This window comes from Adiantum capillus-veneris, chromosome 26, assembly GCF_014529385.1.
Source record: "Adiantum capillus-veneris isolate H3 chromosome 26, ASM1452938v2, whole genome shotgun sequence".
In the NCBI taxonomy this organism is placed as follows: domain Eukaryota; kingdom Viridiplantae; phylum Streptophyta; class Polypodiopsida; order Polypodiales; family Pteridaceae; genus Adiantum; species Adiantum capillus-veneris.
This window is the reverse complement of record NC_140956.1, coordinates 48,571,847-48,590,513: the sequence shown is the minus strand read 5'-3', so window position 1 is coordinate 48,590,513 and position 18,667 is coordinate 48,571,847. Positions and strand designations below refer to the sequence as shown.

The 18,667-nt window shown below is 45.8% G+C and overlaps 1 protein-coding gene across 3 annotated transcripts in view; it reads right to left on the bottom strand.

Annotated features, from left to right (window-relative positions):
- Positions 1 to 18,667, bottom strand: part of LOC147423397 (azadirone synthase LFS-like) — a 57,853-nt gene that overhangs the window by 17,917 nt on the left and 21,269 nt on the right. For all 3 annotated transcript variants that reach the window (XM_086501076.1, XM_086501074.1, XM_086501075.1), the window contains 5 exons: positions 4,005 to 4,126; positions 3,799 to 3,899; positions 3,664 to 3,722; positions 3,492 to 3,548; positions 3,111 to 3,156 (listed from right to left, as the gene is read on the bottom strand). In XM_086501076.1, the coding sequence (XP_086357202.1) occupies positions 3,111 to 3,156; positions 3,492 to 3,548; positions 3,664 to 3,722; positions 3,799 to 3,899; positions 4,005 to 4,126 (385 nt within the window). The remainder of the gene's footprint in view (positions 1 to 3,110; positions 3,157 to 3,491; positions 3,549 to 3,663; positions 3,723 to 3,798; positions 3,900 to 4,004; positions 4,127 to 18,667) is intronic.

Sequence of the window (18,667 nt, the reverse complement as noted above, 5' to 3'; positions counted from 1 at the left end):
GTCTTTGTAAATAGATAAAGTGTCAAATTACCAAAAAAAAGGGAAAATCAGTATTTGCTTTAGTTCTCGGTCGTGGTCCGGTTAATGCAGTCAAAGTTCCCGTGCGTCTTCAAGCATCGTAGAGCCATGGAAAGTGTTTCGGAGAGTGCTTCTAAAATCAAAACTTGTCTGTATGAAGACTTCGAAGAGGCCCGAAAAGCTTGGAATGGTCAAGCACTTGTCCTTGAGGTGCGAATTCCAGTACAGGACCTGATGGATCCGGTAGCGCAATATGCCATGAATGCAGTCATTTTGTTTTTCCCTGGCAAAATGCCTGTTGCACAGGATGTCGGACAGTGGGTTGATTTCCTACTCAAACGTCAGGCTGTCCGAGGCGTTTATTTTGGTGCTCGGGGTTTCTATGAGGTATTATTGGCAGATACTGAGGCTAGAAACCTCTTGCTGGAGATGTCTCCTCTCTTTTTTGGCACGCAGATGACTCATGTTCTGCCTTGGGCACTTACGAAGGACTATCGAAATCTTATTCGTCACAAATGTCCTGTGTGGGTGGAAATTGTTGATTTTCCCCGCACGTGGAGGCATTTTCTTCCATTGTTGGCTACTCAACTTGGCAAGGTCATTTGCCCGCCGAAATTGGACGCGAACACTAACAGGTTTTGCATTTTGTGGGATACGGATAAGCAAACCCCGGATGGAATTATGGTCAATTCAGGGGATCCTTGGGTGGGCAAGCGCCCTTTTAAACTTAAATGGGGCAAATTTGCTAAATCCTATTTTCGATGCGGTAAATTCAGTCACATGCAATCTGAATGTCCTGAACCAGTTTTGCAGCCCCCTCTTTCGGCTGTTCCTTCCTCTGCCCCTGCCCCTATGGGCAAATCTGTTGGTGAAGCTAAATCAAATGGAATCCCTGCAATGAAGGTGGCTTCTAATGCAGACAAAGGGAAAAACAAAAATCCACCGTCTGTGGATGTTGGGAATGTAAATGCAGGGAAAGGGAAAAATGTTGCGTCGATTGATGTTGGCTCGTGGGCGATTCCTAAAAAGACAGTAAAAATTCGTACGCCTCCTTCATCCCGTAATTATGTTCCTCTGGTCAACACCAATAAGAATGTATCCTTTAAGCAGCTTCCCTACAATGACAATCGCACGCTGATTGATGCTAGGGAAAAAGCGATGCACTCAACAATTTGTGACACAAGCCTATGTTGATGACTCTCTATTCATGCCCAGGAACCATAAGGAGGATGTTTAGCAGATTATGCATGTTCTGCATCTCTTAGGTTTAGCAGCTAGACTACAGGTAAACTTTCGTAAATCCAAGTTACTGCCTCTAAATGAGTTTGATTGGCACAAGCTTCTTGGGGAGATTGTTCCTCCTCAAGTCATAGTGCGTCATCTGGGATATCCGATCGGTGGATAGAATGTGTCTCTGGCACAGAAACTAGACTAGGTACTCCAAAGATTGCAATTAAAGCTAAACTATTGGAAATTGTCAACCTGGCCATTGCATGTGCGGCTTAGGATTGTCCAATTAATTATGATGACTTATGTTCAACTCTATTTGCCGCTTCTATCCTGGTCTCAGCAGTGCCTGGAGTCTCTTGTGTCTTGCATATTGGAGCATTTTTGGTGCACAGCCTCCCACAAGAAAGGGATGCGGTTTTTATCCATGGATAAGTTATTCACACCCAAGAGATTGGGAGGGATTAAAATTTTTCTATCTACATCACCATGTTCTAGCTAGGAACGCCATGCTCTTGCCTATATTGGTGGAACAGCAATAGCCCTGGACGTTCATGGTTTCACATTTATGCGGAGATATTGTCACGCCTTCGTTTGGTCACCGGTGCCCCTCGTATTGGGAAGTTATCTTTGGGCAACTTGATGGCCATATTCCGTGATGTCCTTTCGTTTCGTCCCTGGTTGCTGATTGGAAGGTTGTCACCTCGCATTTGTCCTAGCATAGTCGACAATCCCCGCAAGGTAATTCCCTCTGATTGGAGAGCATTGACTAGAGTAAAGTGTTCTCCCTCACTTTAATTCAGCGCTCTCCTCGGCAAGCATACTTTCTTTCGCGAAAAGGGGTATCCCAGGTTGATCAAGTAGTGGATGGCACAGGGCAGGTCCTCTCCTTTTCTACTACCGCCCTTTGCTATCAGCCGGGACCTCATTATCAACATTTGTGGCAGCAAATTAAGACGGTTTTGGATTTTTGGAATCCTCCAGCCGCCACAGTCTCCGTTTGAGGTCTTCTTCAATTGGGTCAGACTTTGGGTTATGTGGACCATATGGCACCAATGTAACTCTCAGATGTTTCATGCCATGGAAATTGACCCTTTTCCCTTACTTCGCTTGGACAAGCACTTCACTTTGCTCATGATGTGCGAGACATCTCTCTTGAAGCTTATAGGATTTACTTTGATTGTTTCTAGATTTCGAAGCCTTATGATGCTTCGTCTTTTGTACCTCTTCTTTGATGTGCATTTTCCTCATATTGAGGTTTCCCACTTGTAAATACAATCAAGATTTACAAAAAAAAGTGTGCCCGTGCGTGCTCTAGTTAAAGTATCAACGTAGAGGCAGGTCAACAAAATCTTCATAGGGGTCATCCTCAGCAGACCCAGAGGAGCTATAGCTCTGGTCGGACTATCAACAAAGAGGCAACACACCCCCTCATATGTGAGTGAACCCAGACACTTCAACAGCCAGTAAACTGCACAAAACCTGTGTGCAATAATCCCACACGACAAATGAGATCACATATCGCACACGAAACCATAAGATCATAATTGCAAAGGTATAAACAACATTGTTCCCTCTCATCCACCCGACAGGGGCAACAAATGCAAGTTGAATCATATACAGCTTGCATGTGCCATCATCCACATGAAGTACAAGAAGTGAAGATTCTGATCCACAGATCCCATAGATAAGACCAGTGGCAGGAAAGATATATTAAATGCTGGAGACAGGAATAATGGCTAATTGTGTGTGTTTTAGCCTCCGAAAACAAACTGATTCCAATAATGAAAACGGAAACAGCGCACGCACAAACTCATATCCATCCCTACCATCACTACTATAAGAAAAGTGAATAGGAAAATTACCGAGTAACGCTCTTTGCCGGATGTCATTACTCTATGTAATGTAGACCTGCAAAACAAAAGAAAAGAAATGTCACCCTACTCCTGTTTTTACTTATCTAGAAATGTATAAGAAATGGCTATGTGCATGCATCTTTGTAGGGGACAAACAGGAGCGGAGGGACACAAACACAACAGCAAGGGGCGGGGGGGGGGAGGGGGGGGGGGGCGGTCAGCACCTTTTGGTTGTTGTTGGTTTATGTTCTCTACATGAGTGAGGATAAGAATCTATAATGAGATGTATGGAATAGTGCTCGAAACATCTCTCACTACGTAGTCACTCAGTGTTTATGCACAAATTTCAACTTTTGTTGACAACTTTGTTGGAGTCTTCTGGACTCTTACTGGAAAATATTATTGCTCCAACGTTCCAACATGTCACCCAGATTAACAACAAAAGCTCTGGCATAAAAATAGAGAATATTTTAGCAAAATTGGTGAGGTAGAATTTAGAATTAGCAGCTCTTGATTTTGGAAAAAAGATAGTACAGTAAATTTTCTTTTTGGCAGAGATTACCCTTCAATAGGCTGTACATTCTCCCAAGTGCGTGGTTCTGCATGTTTATCTTTACAAATCTGTGTCACCAACAACATAAACATCGAGAAACCCACTAAAATGCTTATTAAGCTATGGCAGTAGTGTTGCATTCACCTGTAAACCAGGAGTGCCGTCGCAAGCAAGAAGTGTCAGTAGACCCCAGTCTGAGTGGGCCCCCGCACCGAATATTCCATCATCTGGAATTGACATTTCCCCTAAATAACAAATGAAATACAAACACATACAACCTCAACATCAGGTACAGATTAACAAAATAATTGGGAAAAGCATCAAAGTACTTTCACTTCAGGTAAGAGGACCTGAATAATGAAGAAGGCGTAAAACAGCTATTGGATAGTCCATCATTCCAGGCTTTTTAAAAAAGTCCTCTTCCAAATTCAAAGCCAAGGCAACCAGACTGGCTACTTTATGCCCAACCGTCCTACAAAATGTCATAACCTCATAAGAAATGACCAAGTACATTATGTCATAGTGACTGGGTGCTACAGAATTGACACAAGCTCTCTAAGATCTGATTATGAAAAAAAAGAAAAAAAATTGCTAAGGTTTCCCTATGATTTGCTTAACAGATCCAAAAAGCTCTCCAATGGTTGAATTTCTCCAAGTCAATTGTTTGAACTCTATGGGGCCTGTCTAGTTGACTTGGAATATTTTACCAATTTTGCACTCCTTGAGAACGTGTGTTATAACTGAGAAGATTCACTTCCTTCAGTACAAGCTGTGTCCTCTGTCATCTAACAATAATATCGCCTTTCATGAATCCTTTTGCAATCATGTACATGACGGTTGTGTCATGTACAAGACGGTTGTGTCATTTTAAATGGATCTCCCTTGATTCCAAATCATCTAATGTCATATCATTTTGCTGATACTTGCCTAGGAATTTTTTTCCAATTCTTTTCATCCTCACGCTGAAATCTTGAATCACACCCTTCGTGACATATTGAAGACTTATCTTAGTGAACACAAGTGACAATGGCAAAAAGTGCCTACTACAACACCGTGCATTCTTGTACAAGAAAAGCACCAAATAGGATAAATGAAGGGTAGAGTGATACCTACTCCCATCACCCGCACAAAAGACGAGGCTTCAGATTTAAAGACAAGAATGTATCAAGTAAGAGCCACTATCAAAGCAGCTCAAGAGTGACAAAGAAGCAAACAGGCAAGCGACTGATGCAATTGGCTTTTGAAAAAGGTCAATGTGTTTCAATAAAGTTGACAAAAGCAAGTTGGAGCAAGGTTTCTACGAAGTAAAAATCCTTTCCAAAGCTGTTTAGACGGTACTTTGGACCTTTCAAAGTGATCAAGAAAATCAATGAAGTGTAGACATTGAAAAACACCTAATGCATCCAACATAAGTTTATTGAAACCTTTTGAGGGAACGGCACTGGAGGAGACCACCATGGAAAAACCCTACAGGAGTCGACGACAATGAGTACATCACAAAGCCAAAACAAATCCCTTTCCATAAGGATCGAGCTACAAGAAATGGCCTTGTGACGTGAAATTTTATAGTGACATCCAAAGATTTCCAAGGTAAGGATAGCTGAAAAAAGAGTTAGCAGGCTCTCACAACTCATTAAGAAAGAAGAGCTTGTATCCTTTTTTCTGGAAGGTCATATGCTTTTATCTACAAAAAAAAATTCCTTTCTTAAACTAGGATAATTGGAAAAGTGCGTTTTAGAATGACCATCAATGAAAGGTCACAACTTGTGAGAGTGCGCGTGTGCGGAAGCATGAGAGAGAGAGAGAGAGAGAGAGAGAGAGAGAGAGAGAGAGAGAGAGAGAGAGAGAGAGAGAGAGAGAGACAAAAAACGCTGATGTAGGGGAAGAGGGGGCGATCAGCCCCCCATTGACTACCAGAGCAAAAGACCTATACAATTGACATCAGATGATGGAAGTGGGTACCCCCTGGCCCCATAAATAGGTACCCAAGGGGAGGTAGGGCAGGCCTGATATAAATCCCCACGACCCAACAGAAAAATGATATATGGAAATATATGAGGGCTCCCAGACAAGGTGGGCGGCCGGCCCCAAACTCGCGCGGTTGGACCAGGTACAACCTAGACTATGGGTGGCCAGCCCGGAGACATACTAGCCGTACATGTATGCCCTAGACCTGTGAAGCAGCAGTGGTGTAAATCTAACACCCCCTCTCAGCACCTAATGTTGAACAAACCACGTGAAGCCAAAGAAGTGAGGCAAATGATGAAGATGTATGCTGCAATGTCCACTGAAGGACAATACTCCGACGAACTCCACGAGTGTAGCAACAGTCCAGGGTGTCACGACAGCCAAGAAATCTCCATGGTAAAGTGCCGTCACGAGCAGTGTAGCAAACCGCTGTACTCCACCGATACAGGGTGAAGATACTGCGTGAAGGTTCCGAACTGAGTGTAAAAACAACTCCTTGTCGTAAAAGAAGTGCCAATAGACCTGCAAGTGTCTTGCCCAATAGGATCTGTGGTCTCTGTAGTCAAAACGTCTGGAGAAAATGGGGAAGCCCTAGAATCGTCATGAGAATGACCGGAAGCCTGTCAATGCATAAACCTGTAACCCAATGTGGCCAGGTGGCTAAGCTAAGTAAAACTCCTGGAAGGCCCGATATAGCAATCTACACTGTAAACATCCTCCATAACAAGGAAAGCCAGACTAAAGCATTCTGCACTATAGAAGCTACCGTAAGCTGCAGCAGTCACCGATAGACCGCACGGACCACCACCGGATGGTGTCCTGTCAATAGGTAGGGTAATCCAAGATGAGGGGGAAGCCAGACTCAACAGTCTGCGCTGTGAAGGGCCTCTGGGAAGAGGTGTGGTCAGACCAAGCTATTTGCATCATAATCGTCCTCTATGAAATAGGGAAGCCAAACTGAGCAGTTTTACGCTGTGAAGATCCTCTGAGAAGAGGAAAGGCCAGACCAATCTGTCTGCGCCGTCTTGCCTATATTTCCTGCCTCCAATCCTCCGAAACATGGTCCAGCAATTTCCAGCGTGCTCGTTCGCTCCCGATAGGGTTCGGAGCGGTGCAGGGGGTTTGAGGAGGATGGTGAATCCCTGGCACAACCTCTGATAGGCTGAAAACAGAGAAAACAGCAAGTGTATATGGCTGAAAACAGTAGATCTGAAGAGGATTCTCGTTGGCAAGGCATTGGATGCCAAGCCGGTGGGCAAGATCTAAGTGGGCTGATGTTGGCGCTGCCCCCCTCTGCTGGAAACGCAAGGTTTTCCACCAAAAACGCAGGTGTTCCGCAAAAACGCAAGGGGTAGCAAAAAACGAAAGTGATCTGGATTGGTTTTCTGCGACAAAAATGTCCAGGCGCTGGCAGCCAACAGGTGATCGCCAACGGAGAAAGCAAAAACACAGGTGGAAATGGGGATTCTTGCGAGGAAAACGCTCCAAATGTCGTCGCCTGCCTAGCTTTTTGCTGATCTCTGGCAGATGTAAAAACACTGGCTGATTCTTGCAGAAAATGTTGCTGATGTGATCGCTTGGGAAGAGTACCTGATGTAGAGATGCACCATGGAACATGGCAGAGCCTGAAGCTGCTGATACCATGTGAGAGTGTGCGTGTGCGTGTGCGTGTGCGGGAGCGTGAGAGGAGAGGAGAGAGAGACAGAGTAGACACAAAACGCTGATGTAGGGGAAGAGGGGGCGATCAGTCCCCCCCACTGACTACCAGAGCAAAAGACCTACACAACTGAGATCAGATAATGGAAGTGGATACCCAAGGGGAGGTAGGGCGAGGCCTGATAAAAATCCAAACAACTATATGAGGGCGCCTGGACAAGGTAGGTGGCCGGACCAGGTACAACCTAGACTATGGGTGGCATACTAGCCGTACATGTATGCCCTAGACCTATGAAGCAGCAGAGTGGTGTAAATCTAACACAAGTTATAGTGGACCGCGCGAAGTTAGAACATGGATAATGCACAGTTTCACCTAGACAACCCAAAAGGGTTCTTGTGACTTGTTATTCTTACATAGAAAGGATAGATACTTTGGACTACAATCAATATGATGGCATGATCATAAAAGATTGCTCATATGTGCATATGTGGGTTGAATGCATTCTTTTATAGCTTCATAAAATTTCAGATTTAATATTTGGAAGCTAGAATTATGTTACACTCTGAAAGAGTTTTCTTTTGTTGCCCATACTGAAACTTCTATTTGTCACCAGTTTTTCACAAAAGAAAATAGGGTATGGACGACAAGTGGCAGGAAGCAAAGCTCCTTGAAAAGTGCGAAGTGGTAGGATACTTGTCACACAGCTTCCAAAAGATGGGACACTTCTGGCATAGCTTCCGAAGAAGAGATAGGTGTAAGGACACTTGGAACATATGCTCCACCTTCTCAGGCTAACTCATGTACCCTTCTTCATCAGGCAACTTTTCTATAAGACCCTTTTCCCTTCCTTTAGACATCACCTCTTTCCTCAAAATTCTCTCTAACATCAGCCCAAGAAAGACTCTATACTACCACTACTATCTCCCTCTACATCTACCTTCTTCTCATCTTCAAGGAGCCTCTCTCTCTCTCTCTCTCTCTCTCTCTCTCTCTCTCTCTCAAAGCTACATTACATATGACATTGCACAGTGTACTATGAGATTCGGTGTCACGAGGACGTGGCAACTGCTAACCTTAGTTGTTGGTTTCTTTCCAATGATTTTTGTTTAATTTTTGAGACCCTCTTTTTGAAGTTGCAAATGGTCGGACATTGTATGGCCAATGTGAATGGTAGTTTCACCCGCAAACTGGAAGTTGGTCGGCATTGGAACTCGTAAACTAAAAGGATGTCTAGGCTCAGTTCAAGATCATGTAGGTCCCCCCGTTGCACTCAGCAAGTTGGTGGATACTAGGAAGTGAACTCAATAAAGGCATAAAGTCAAGGTAGGAACACCAACAGAAAGTATCCAACAGTTGGGCCACATTGCACTTTTGGATGCGGTCCCAATGAGGATAGATAGTCAGATGACCGGTGGGAGCCCAATGGAATCATTTCCTAAAATTTAGGGAACTGCTACTTTGGGCCGTGAAATGTGTTCGCGTCATTACCTCCGGTATGACAAGGGAAACATTTTATTACTCTGCTGCAAAGTCAACTAATGCGGGGAAATAGCATGCATGAGTGCCAAGTGGCACTTTTTGATCAGTTTACCAAGTCTGGAAGAACAGAACTCGTAACTGACTTTTTGGAGCACTTTTTGAGGCTGTTAACTGTGATTTTCAACCATCTCTCTCCATTTTTGAGCTTCCCATGACTTTACCTAAGACTAAGGAGCTCATTTTCAGCATTGGAAGGCATCAGATGCGTGTTTACAGGGCTGTTTTGCTGCGTTTTCAGCGATACGCAGGTTTTGGCAGCCATGGAAATCTTTCCTTTTTTACATCTATTTGTTCACAGATGCATTACAGGTCAAGGGCAGAAGAGGAGATGCTCGATTTATGCTGGGAGGAATGCTTCATTGAGAACCTGTCACAGGTTAAGAGCTATGGAGTGCTTGCTTTCCTTTCTATGTACAGTGTGGTGCTAGGAGTGATGACCTGCACACTACACACTGCTCTCTCTCCCCCCTACGTGCAGTTATGTGATGCCCCACAACTGATGTACAGCTGTGTGGTTTCGTGCTTTTGTGTTGAGGCAAGAGCCTCCTTGAGCAGAAACAGGGGTAGCTAACTGCTACTCCAAAGCAGGCACCGGTGAGGGTCATAACCTTACCGTACAGGTGCGTTTTCAGCGCTGTGTATGCGCTGTAAATTGACTGTTTTTCAGCCATACGGACGCCAGAACCATTGGGAATAGTGCCCCACTGGCAGAGGACAGTTAGGGGACTGTTTGGGGCTGAAAACAGGGCAAAAACCAGTAAATACAGCGTGCTGAATTTACTGTTTTTGGACAGGAATCAGAGGGTATATGCCAGTGGAAGTGAGTTCTAGCAGGGGAATTGGTTTCGCGCAAGTTTTGGGGTTGTTATGCTGTCGAAATTTGGCCAAATCAGGTAGTATCTAAAGGATACAGGTAAAGGATTCCCAAGACTCTACTTTGTAATTTACCCTCTCAAAGAATAAAGAAATACCGAAAGGGGCGCCAATTTTGGGGCCTACAGGTTGTCGGCGTCTGCTCGGGGCATTCTAGCTTCCGAGCCGTGTGTGTGGTTAAGTGTTAATTCCCGTCGCGGGATTCCTTTGCACGTTCTCTCTGTGTGTGTCTAAAGTAAAGAATTTCGGGTGAAAGCCAAAGCCCACCGCCCCACTACGGGCCGGTTTCAAGGTTCCATTGCCGGAACATCAATCACTTTTTCCTCAAAGAGTGAGCCTCGGTTGTTTTGGGTAAAGACACAGAGTACAGGAACGTGGGATTACACTATGGCCGACAAAGGGAAGGGCATTATGGAAGAGGGTTCCTCTTCAAAGGCCAGACAGGAAATTCTGCATGTACGCCCTACCAAAAAGTGGTCAAATTAGGGTTGATTGTCTGCTGCGTTTTTAGGGTTTGCAAGTATGAACCAAGATGAGATAGGGAGAGGTCTCACGATGGTAGATTGGCCACTAGATCTCCTGCGGGAGTGATGTGGGTCTGCCAGGTGACACGTTGCTTGCCGATTCTCCTAGGCAATTGCTTGGATTCTTTGACGCATCGGTAAATCATCTTGAAATTTGAGCTTACTTGGTCGTGGGTGGTACGTCACAGTATTGTGGAATTATGCTCATTTGCATAGGCAAGAGCCTTTTGCACACGTAAAAGTTAAGGGACAGGTTGCAAGATGCTATGTGGTGAAGTTCAAGAACTATCCACCTATGGATGCAAAGTGGATGGAAGAGCATGAACTGTCAGAGTCACCAAATGTATTGTAGCTTTACCTTGAGGCCTTTGAGTTACAGCCTACGTATGCCCCAACCCAATGTCTGCAAAGAAGGGGTAATGATAGAGCTAGCACATCAAATGTACTCATGATTCAATGCAATAGCAGTGTACAGTTTGACAAAAGTATGAAGGTCTCATTAAGTCATTTGTACACATGTTTTGACAGTCTTTCTTGCGGATAAATGCGATGATAAAAGCGTGCTAACAACACAAGATCATCAGTGGCATGTATTTATGGTATGCAATCGAGGACGTTTGCGATTTCAAGAGGGGTATGTCACGAGGACGTGGCAACTGCTAACCTTAGTTGTTGGTTTCATTCCAATGATTTTTGTTTAATTTTTGAGACCCTCTTTTTGAAGTTGCAAATGGTCGGACATTGTATGGCCAATATGAATGGTAGTTTCACCCACAGCCAGGAAGTTGGTCGGCACTGGAACTCGTAAAGTAAAAGGATGTCTAGGCTCAGTTCAAGATCATGTAGGTCCCACCATTGCACTTAGCAAGTTGGTGGATACTAGGAAGTGAACTCAATAAAGACATAAAGTCAAGGTGGGATCACCAACAGAAAGTATCCAACAGTTGGGCCACATTGCACTTTTGGATGCGGTCCCAATGAGGATAGATGGTCAGATGACCAGTGGGAGCCCAACGGAATCATTTCCTAAAATTTAGGGAACTGCTACTTTGGGCCGTGATATGTGTTCGCGTCATTACCTCCATCCAATGCGGGGAAATTGCATGCATAAGTGCAAAGTGGCACTTTTTGGTCAATTTACCAAGTTTGGGAGAACAAAACTCGTAACTGACTTTTTGTAGCAGTTTTGGAGGCTGTTACCTGTGATTTTTAGCCATCTCTCTCCATTTTTGAGCTTCCCATGACTTTACCTAAGACTAAGGAGCTCATTTTCAGCAATGGAAGGCATCAAATGCGTGTTTACAGGGCTGTTTTTCTGCTTTTTCAGCGATACGCAGGTTATGGCAGCCATGGAAATCTTTCCCTTTTTGCATCTATTTGTTCACAGATGCATTACAGGTCAAGGGCAGAAGAGGGGGCGCTCAATTTATGCCGGGGGGAATGCTTCATTGAGAACCTGTCACAGGTTAAGAGCTATGGAGTGCTTGCTTTCCTTTCTATGTACAGTGTGGTGCTAGGAGTGATGACCTGCACACTACACACTGCTCTCTCTCTCTCCCCTACGTGCAGTTATGTGATGCCCCACAAGAGGGCTCTTCATTTGACTGATGTACAGCTGTGTGGTTTCATGCTTTTGTGCTGAGGCAAGAGCCTCCTTGAGCAGGAACAAGGGTAGTTAATTGCTACTCCAAAGCAGGCACCAGTGAGGGTCATAACCTCACCGTACAGGTGCGTTTTCAGCGCTGTGTATGCGTTGTAAATTGACTGTTTTTCAGCCATACGGACGCCAGAACCATTGGGAATAGTGCCCCACTGGCAAAGGACAGTTAGGGGACTGTTTGGGGCTGAAAACAGGGCAAAAACCAGTAAATACAGCGTGCTGAATTTACTGTTTTTGGACAGGAATCAGAGGATATATGCCAGTGGAAATGAGTTCTGGCAGGGGAATTGGTTTCGCGCAAGTTTTGGAGTTGTTATGCTGCCAAATTTGGCCAAATCAGGTAGTATCTAAAGGGATACAGGTAAAGGATTCCCAGGACTCTACTTCGTAATTTACCCTCTCAAAGAATAAAGAAATACTGAAAGGGGCGCCAATTTTGGGGCCTACAGGTTGTCGGCGTCTACTCGGGGCATTCTAGCTTCCGAGCCGTGTGTGTGCTTAAGTGTTAATTCCCGTCGCAAGATTCCTTTGCACGTTCTCTCTGTGTGTGTCTAAAGTAAAAAAATTCCGGTGAAAGCCAAACCCCACCGCCCCACTACGCGCCGGTTTCATTCGGGGTCGTTTCCACTGCTTATTCAGAGAGGGTTTCGGTCCTTTCTCTAGGGTCATAAGTTATGAGGATCAGAGATGTCTTGGGCTATATCTACTTGAGTTACACAGATATAGAGACACTTTACTGGGGAGAGCTAGAGAGAGACAGTCCCAGAGAATTTCTTTTCACTAGATATGGGACAGCCAGAGGAGCAACAATCACTGCAGAGCTCGGCCCACAATCATTCAACCACTATCGGCACTCTTATCGACCGAGCACTGGAGCTACGAAGATCTAGACGGCCACGATTCAGAAGAGGGGCTACACAGCATCGACGGAGACTACAGCAGAGGATTCGAGCCATACTCTCTCGACATCCAGAGTGCAAATGAGGATGGATTCTAGTAGTAGTAGTAATATTGTTCTAGTCTTTTTGTACCTAGACATGGTTTCAGATTCACAATTTTGTAATAGTTTGGTCTCATAGGTCATTTTGGCCTTTTGAAGACATTAATATAACATTTCCTTTCATCTCTCTCTCTCTCTCTCTCTCTCTCTCTCTCTCTCTCTCTCTCTCTCATCCTTCGTATACATATAGCTCGCAAGGATGAGCAAGCTAGGTATATGTGGGTGAGATTGAGAGCAGAGACAGGCAGATATCTTTACATTGCTATTTGCTACTTTCCCCCGAGTACGTCAGTGTATGCACCACCCAGAGGACAATCCCCCTTTTTTATTTTGGATGATGACATCTAGGAGTTCTGTAGAGATGGTGATATCATCATTCTAGGGGATTTCAATGCTAGGACTACCCATCATCAGACAATTTTTTATGATACTTCAGAGGAGATGCTGAGAGAGCTGGATGTTACAGAGACGGGCCTATCCAGACTATCACAGGATGGGGAGCATACTGAGTATGGATGACACTTGATAGAAATGGGGACTACACATGGATTGGTCATCTTGAATAGCCTACAGAGATTTCCCGATGCGGGGGGTTTTACATGCTTTCCACACAGACATGGAGCTAGCACAGTGGATTATGTCAAGGCACAGCCGAGTCTCACCCCTAGTATCCAGGACCTCACGGTTGGACCTAGACCTGTTGGTGTGGCAGTGGACCATGCTCTTGTGTCGCTGACCATCTCTTTCGAGTTTAGTGTAGCACACAGGCCACAGGCAGCAGCTCCTTCTCGCTACACCTTCACGCGGGAAACGGACTCTGTATACATAGATGGGATCTACAGATGCTTGTGTACAGGAGAGCCAGGGCGACCTTTGGAGGAGCTTACTACTATACTAACACAGACGTTACATGATGCAACAGCAGAGGCATACCCACACACGCAGCCTGCGCAGAGACGTCATTCTAGGAGCATGCCCCAGAACAGCTGGTATGATGAGGAACGCTGCGAGACCAGAGCTAGACTTCAGAGGGAGGTGCTTTTGGGGGTCATTACTCACAGACAGTCACAGATTGACTTCCGACGCCTAGTGCGGCGGAAGAAGAGGGCATTTTTGGCTCGCCTAGAGCAGGATCTATACCAGCTATTCTTGACTCAAGACTCGCGTGAGGCATGGCAGCTCTTTCATGCCCCCCCCCCTCCCCTCCCGCCATTACCTCTACAGAGGCCTGGGGCCAGTACGCGTCATCTCTGTACATAGTTCCCAGACAACCGCCCCTTCCCGACCCCCTCGATCCATGCCCCCACACATGTGTTTTTTTCACTGCTGAGATGGTGAGGAAGGCCATTGACAGGATGAGAACTGGGAGAGCATATGATCATGATGGCTTAGTGGCTGAGCACTTCATGCATGCCAGAGATCTACTAGCAGAGCTCCTAGCAGTTATGTTTAATCGTGCCATGTGTGAGGGCTGGCCTGATACTTGGAGCCTATCTATTATTGTACCTATCTTCAAGTCAGGAGACCCTATGGAGCCTGGGAATTATCGCACTATCATGATCGGACACACATTGGCACGGTTGTACGCATCCATTCTTGAGTAGCAGCTGAGTAGATGGGCAGAGAGGGAGGGGATACACGCAGCCGGGCAAGCAGGATTCAGGAGAGGTTTTTCTACTCTTGACCATATCTTGACACTCAGAGCCATCATTGAGGAGGGCAGATCACATGGGAGACGGATCTATTGCAGTTTTGTGGACTTCCGCAAAGCATTTGACACAGTACCCAGAGCTAGATTGATGCGCAGATTACAGGAGATGGGGGTACCCACAGAGCTCATTTGGGGGGTCATGGCACTATACAAGTCAGTAGTGGGGCATGTCCGCACCTCAGAGGGCCTATCTACAGCGGTTCATTCCACTATTGGGGTGAAGCAGGGTTGCCCGCTCTCTCCTACTCTGTTTAATATGTATGTGGATGAGGTTTCTGACTACATTGAGAGAGATGGTGATAGAGGTGCACAACTTGCAGGAACATGGATTCCACTATTGTTGTATGCTGATGATATTGTGTTGATCTCCGACTCTCCAAAGGGGATGCAACGTCACTTGGATGCTTTGCATAGGTTTGCCCATGAAAGTGATTTGTCTGTCAACCTTGGTAAAACCAAGGTCGTGGTATTTAATACCACCCCATAGTGGATCAAGAGGTCAGTGCCCGCATTCACATACGGCCAGGAGACAGTGGAGTATACAGATGCTTACACCTACCTTGGAGTGGTTTTTAGTGGACCAGCATTTTCATTGAGAAGAGCAGCAGAGACTAGATTGACCAGAGCCCATGCAGCATTGGGTAGATTGGAGAGGATGTGTTCACATGCTCAGTTTCAAGAGCCTCGGACAAAGCTCTGGCTCTTCGACACCCAGGTGGCTTCTGCATTGCTCTATGGAGCTGAGATTTGGGGACCTTCATGGGACCATCATGGGAGTACAGGTCGCACTGATGGATGGGGGGACATGGAGAAGCCACTGGTCTCTATGATCTCACGGCTCATTAGAGCCAAGGCCTCAGTACCACGTGCCATTATCCGAGCAGAGCTAGCTGCCCCCCCACTAGTGGTTGAGGCGCTCACCAAATCGGTCTCCTTCATACACCGCATGTAGGAACTTCCCAGAAACAGATATGCCCGCCTTGCACTTGAGTCCTCTCGACAGTTAGCCATGCAGGGAGATACAGCATGCTGGTATGGGGAGATGACATCATGGTTTCAGGCGTACGGGTTCAGCATAGACAGATTGCCCCCCTTCCAGTACTCACTGGATGCACCCTCTCTCACTCTCACACAATCCGAGATCACCAAGCTCATCCGCCAGGACCTGACTCAGCTAGACACTAGGAGGACATGGATACAGCCAGCACAAGAGCTGGGCACGAAGATGGCTTTCTACAGAGAGCATCTTCTCCAGCTCACGGAAGATGGTTTTGCAACGAGACCCAGATACATGGACACCCACTTGTCTCATGGGATACGATGTGCCATTGGCCAGATAAGCACATCTTCACACCAGTTGCAAATCGAGACTAGGAGATACAGCAGAGGCCAGGACATGCCTCCTGTGTGACCTGGAGCCTAAGACAAAGTTGCACTACACATGCCACTGTCCCGTCTACTACGAGATATGTGGCCGCTTCCACTGCTTGTTCAGAGAGGGCTTCGGACCACTCTCCAGAGTCATGCAATACGAGGATCGGAGATGCTTGGGTCTGTTCTTGCTCGAGCTGTGCAGACACAGAGAGAGCCTGATGAGGGGAGAGGCCAGTCAGTCTCAGAGATGGATCACAGACTTCTTTGGAGCAGACACTGGACACCCGGAGGAGCTACTACCACAGGAGGGCTCGCCACCTCACACCAAAGGCACACTGATCGACCGAGCGACCGAGCTAGGGAGATCCAGATGCCCACGACTGCGGAGGACTACATAACATCGAAGGAGGCTGCATCAGAGGATTCCGATCACTCTGGCCCGACATGCACGACGCCCAGTCAGGCTATTGACCATGGAGGAGATTAATGAGATCCGCCAATGACCGATGTTGGATCTTTTGTGATCTGTGATTTAGCTATCCCACCTAGTTGATTAGACCACATCTAACTATTTCAGATTCCATAGCATTTTATCCTGTCATTTTATTTTGTCATTTTTGTTACTCTAACTTTATATCAGATCCACCACATTGTAACTTTATGGTCTCATACATCATTCTGGCCTTCTGAAGACGTTAATATAACATTTCATTTCATCTCATCTCATCTCATCTCATCTCTCTCTCTCTCTCTCTCTCTCTCTCTCTCTCTCTCTCTCTCTCTCTCTCTCTCTCTCTCTCTCTCTCTCTCTCTCTCTCTCAAGCCTAGCTAGATCCATCCCCTACCACCATCTGTATAAATAACAATATGCTCCGCTGAAGTTGAGGAGATTTTGGGTCAATGCTAGATTAGACTCATCCAGTGTAACAACCTCTCTCCAATGGGGATCAAACCACAATCCCGGGAATAGGTGGAACAAGTAAGGCAGTTCTAAGAAAGTCCAAGAGCTCGTCGATAGTCTCTCTCTCACCACTTTGCAAACCAACAACATGCCTCTAGCATAGCCATTGAACTGTGAATGGAATGGAGCTAAGAGTCTAATTGTAACAAACTGCTGACGTGTCAAAGCCCTCAAGAATGGAGCCAACTTGCAGATGCCGGCCGAAGAAGAACAAGTAGCAGAAGAAGAAGTTCTACCAACTTATGGGGACCCTGTCAGATGGGGCCCCAGTGACAAAAAAAAACTAAAATAAAGCACGATCCACACGCAAAAACTTATGACGTGGCAAATTTTTGAAAATTGCGTTGGCATGATGATGTGGCAGGCTGTATGGATTTCCGTGTTTTGCGTTGGCTGATGACGTGGCAATTGTACGGGATTTCCGTACATTATGCTGGCAGCTTTTTGGCATTGCTTTTGGACTAGAAGCTTTTGAGTTTTGAAGGCTTTTCACTGTAACTGCTTTTCAGGCCAAGGGCCTTTAAATATGAGGTTAGGGCTCATTCTCTGGCATGCTTTCTGGAGAAGGTACAGAGTCTGGAGTACCGGCTTGTACTGAGTTGATGCAATATAAAGAAATACCGAAAGGGGCGCCGAGGTTTGGGGCCAATACTCTCTGGGGTGGAATTCCGCCACTCCGTGTCGCATGTCGTCTCACTTTTAGTTCAGTTGTTATTGAAGTGTTAAAAGTCTGTTCAGTCTGTTCTTTTCTATTGGCACGTGGTGCCCGTCTTGTGACACTAATCCCAACATATCCATGCTAAAGAGCAAGCTCACCTCCAATGAACCTGCTCAAGATAACAACGGAAGTGACAAAATCCATGCTAAAGAGCAGCCTCACCTCCAATGAACCTGCTCAAGATAACTGTCAAGTGCAACGGAAGGGTTTTAGGATTTTAACTTAGATCTAGTACTTCGCAAAAACACAAGGCTACTTTACTTCAATAGAGAGAAACTGAACTGAACTGAACACAATTCAAGAGATAGTCACACACACACACACAGATGACACCGCATGTCGGGTCCCAACCACCCTCAAGGGCCCCCTTACTCTGTTGCCAGAGCAAGTAGTTGCTTTAGATTACATGTACAATGCTGATACAATGCCTCAATGTTGAATGCTGATGCCAAATGCTTCATGCAAAAACACTAGGTAACATCTGATGCTGACGCTGAGAATCTGCAAAATGCTAGGGCTGATCTATAGGCTGAAAAACCACTGATGCTTGAAGGTTTGGGAAATGCTAGGATGTTGACGTGCTCTGGGGGCTGGAGGCCCCTAGGGTACTGGGTTATGATGGTCGTTTGATGCCCAAAGGATAACCCTTAGGCTTGCTTATATATGAAAATGTGAGTAGGTCGAGCAGAGTCTAGAACCCCACGACTACACTAAAAGGAGACTTTTTATAACTTTTCTTTTTTTCTTTGCAAGAAAAAGATCCTTCCATTAGTTAAGAAAACTGCCCAATGCGCTACAACCTGCTCCTGCTAGCGAGGGCTATATCAAATTGTGGGGAGACTCTCCTAATGACAAGGTAAGATATGTACAACGATGGCTAAATCAAGATATGGAAGGAGGAAACAGCCACACTGGTTGACGGGACTGCCATCTAGGCGCGCCATGGACTATGGTGAAGAAGGGCCCTTGTCGCCAAAGTTGCAGAAAGCTTTTGTGGCGCTTCCGCATGCCATCGCAGCTGCCATGAA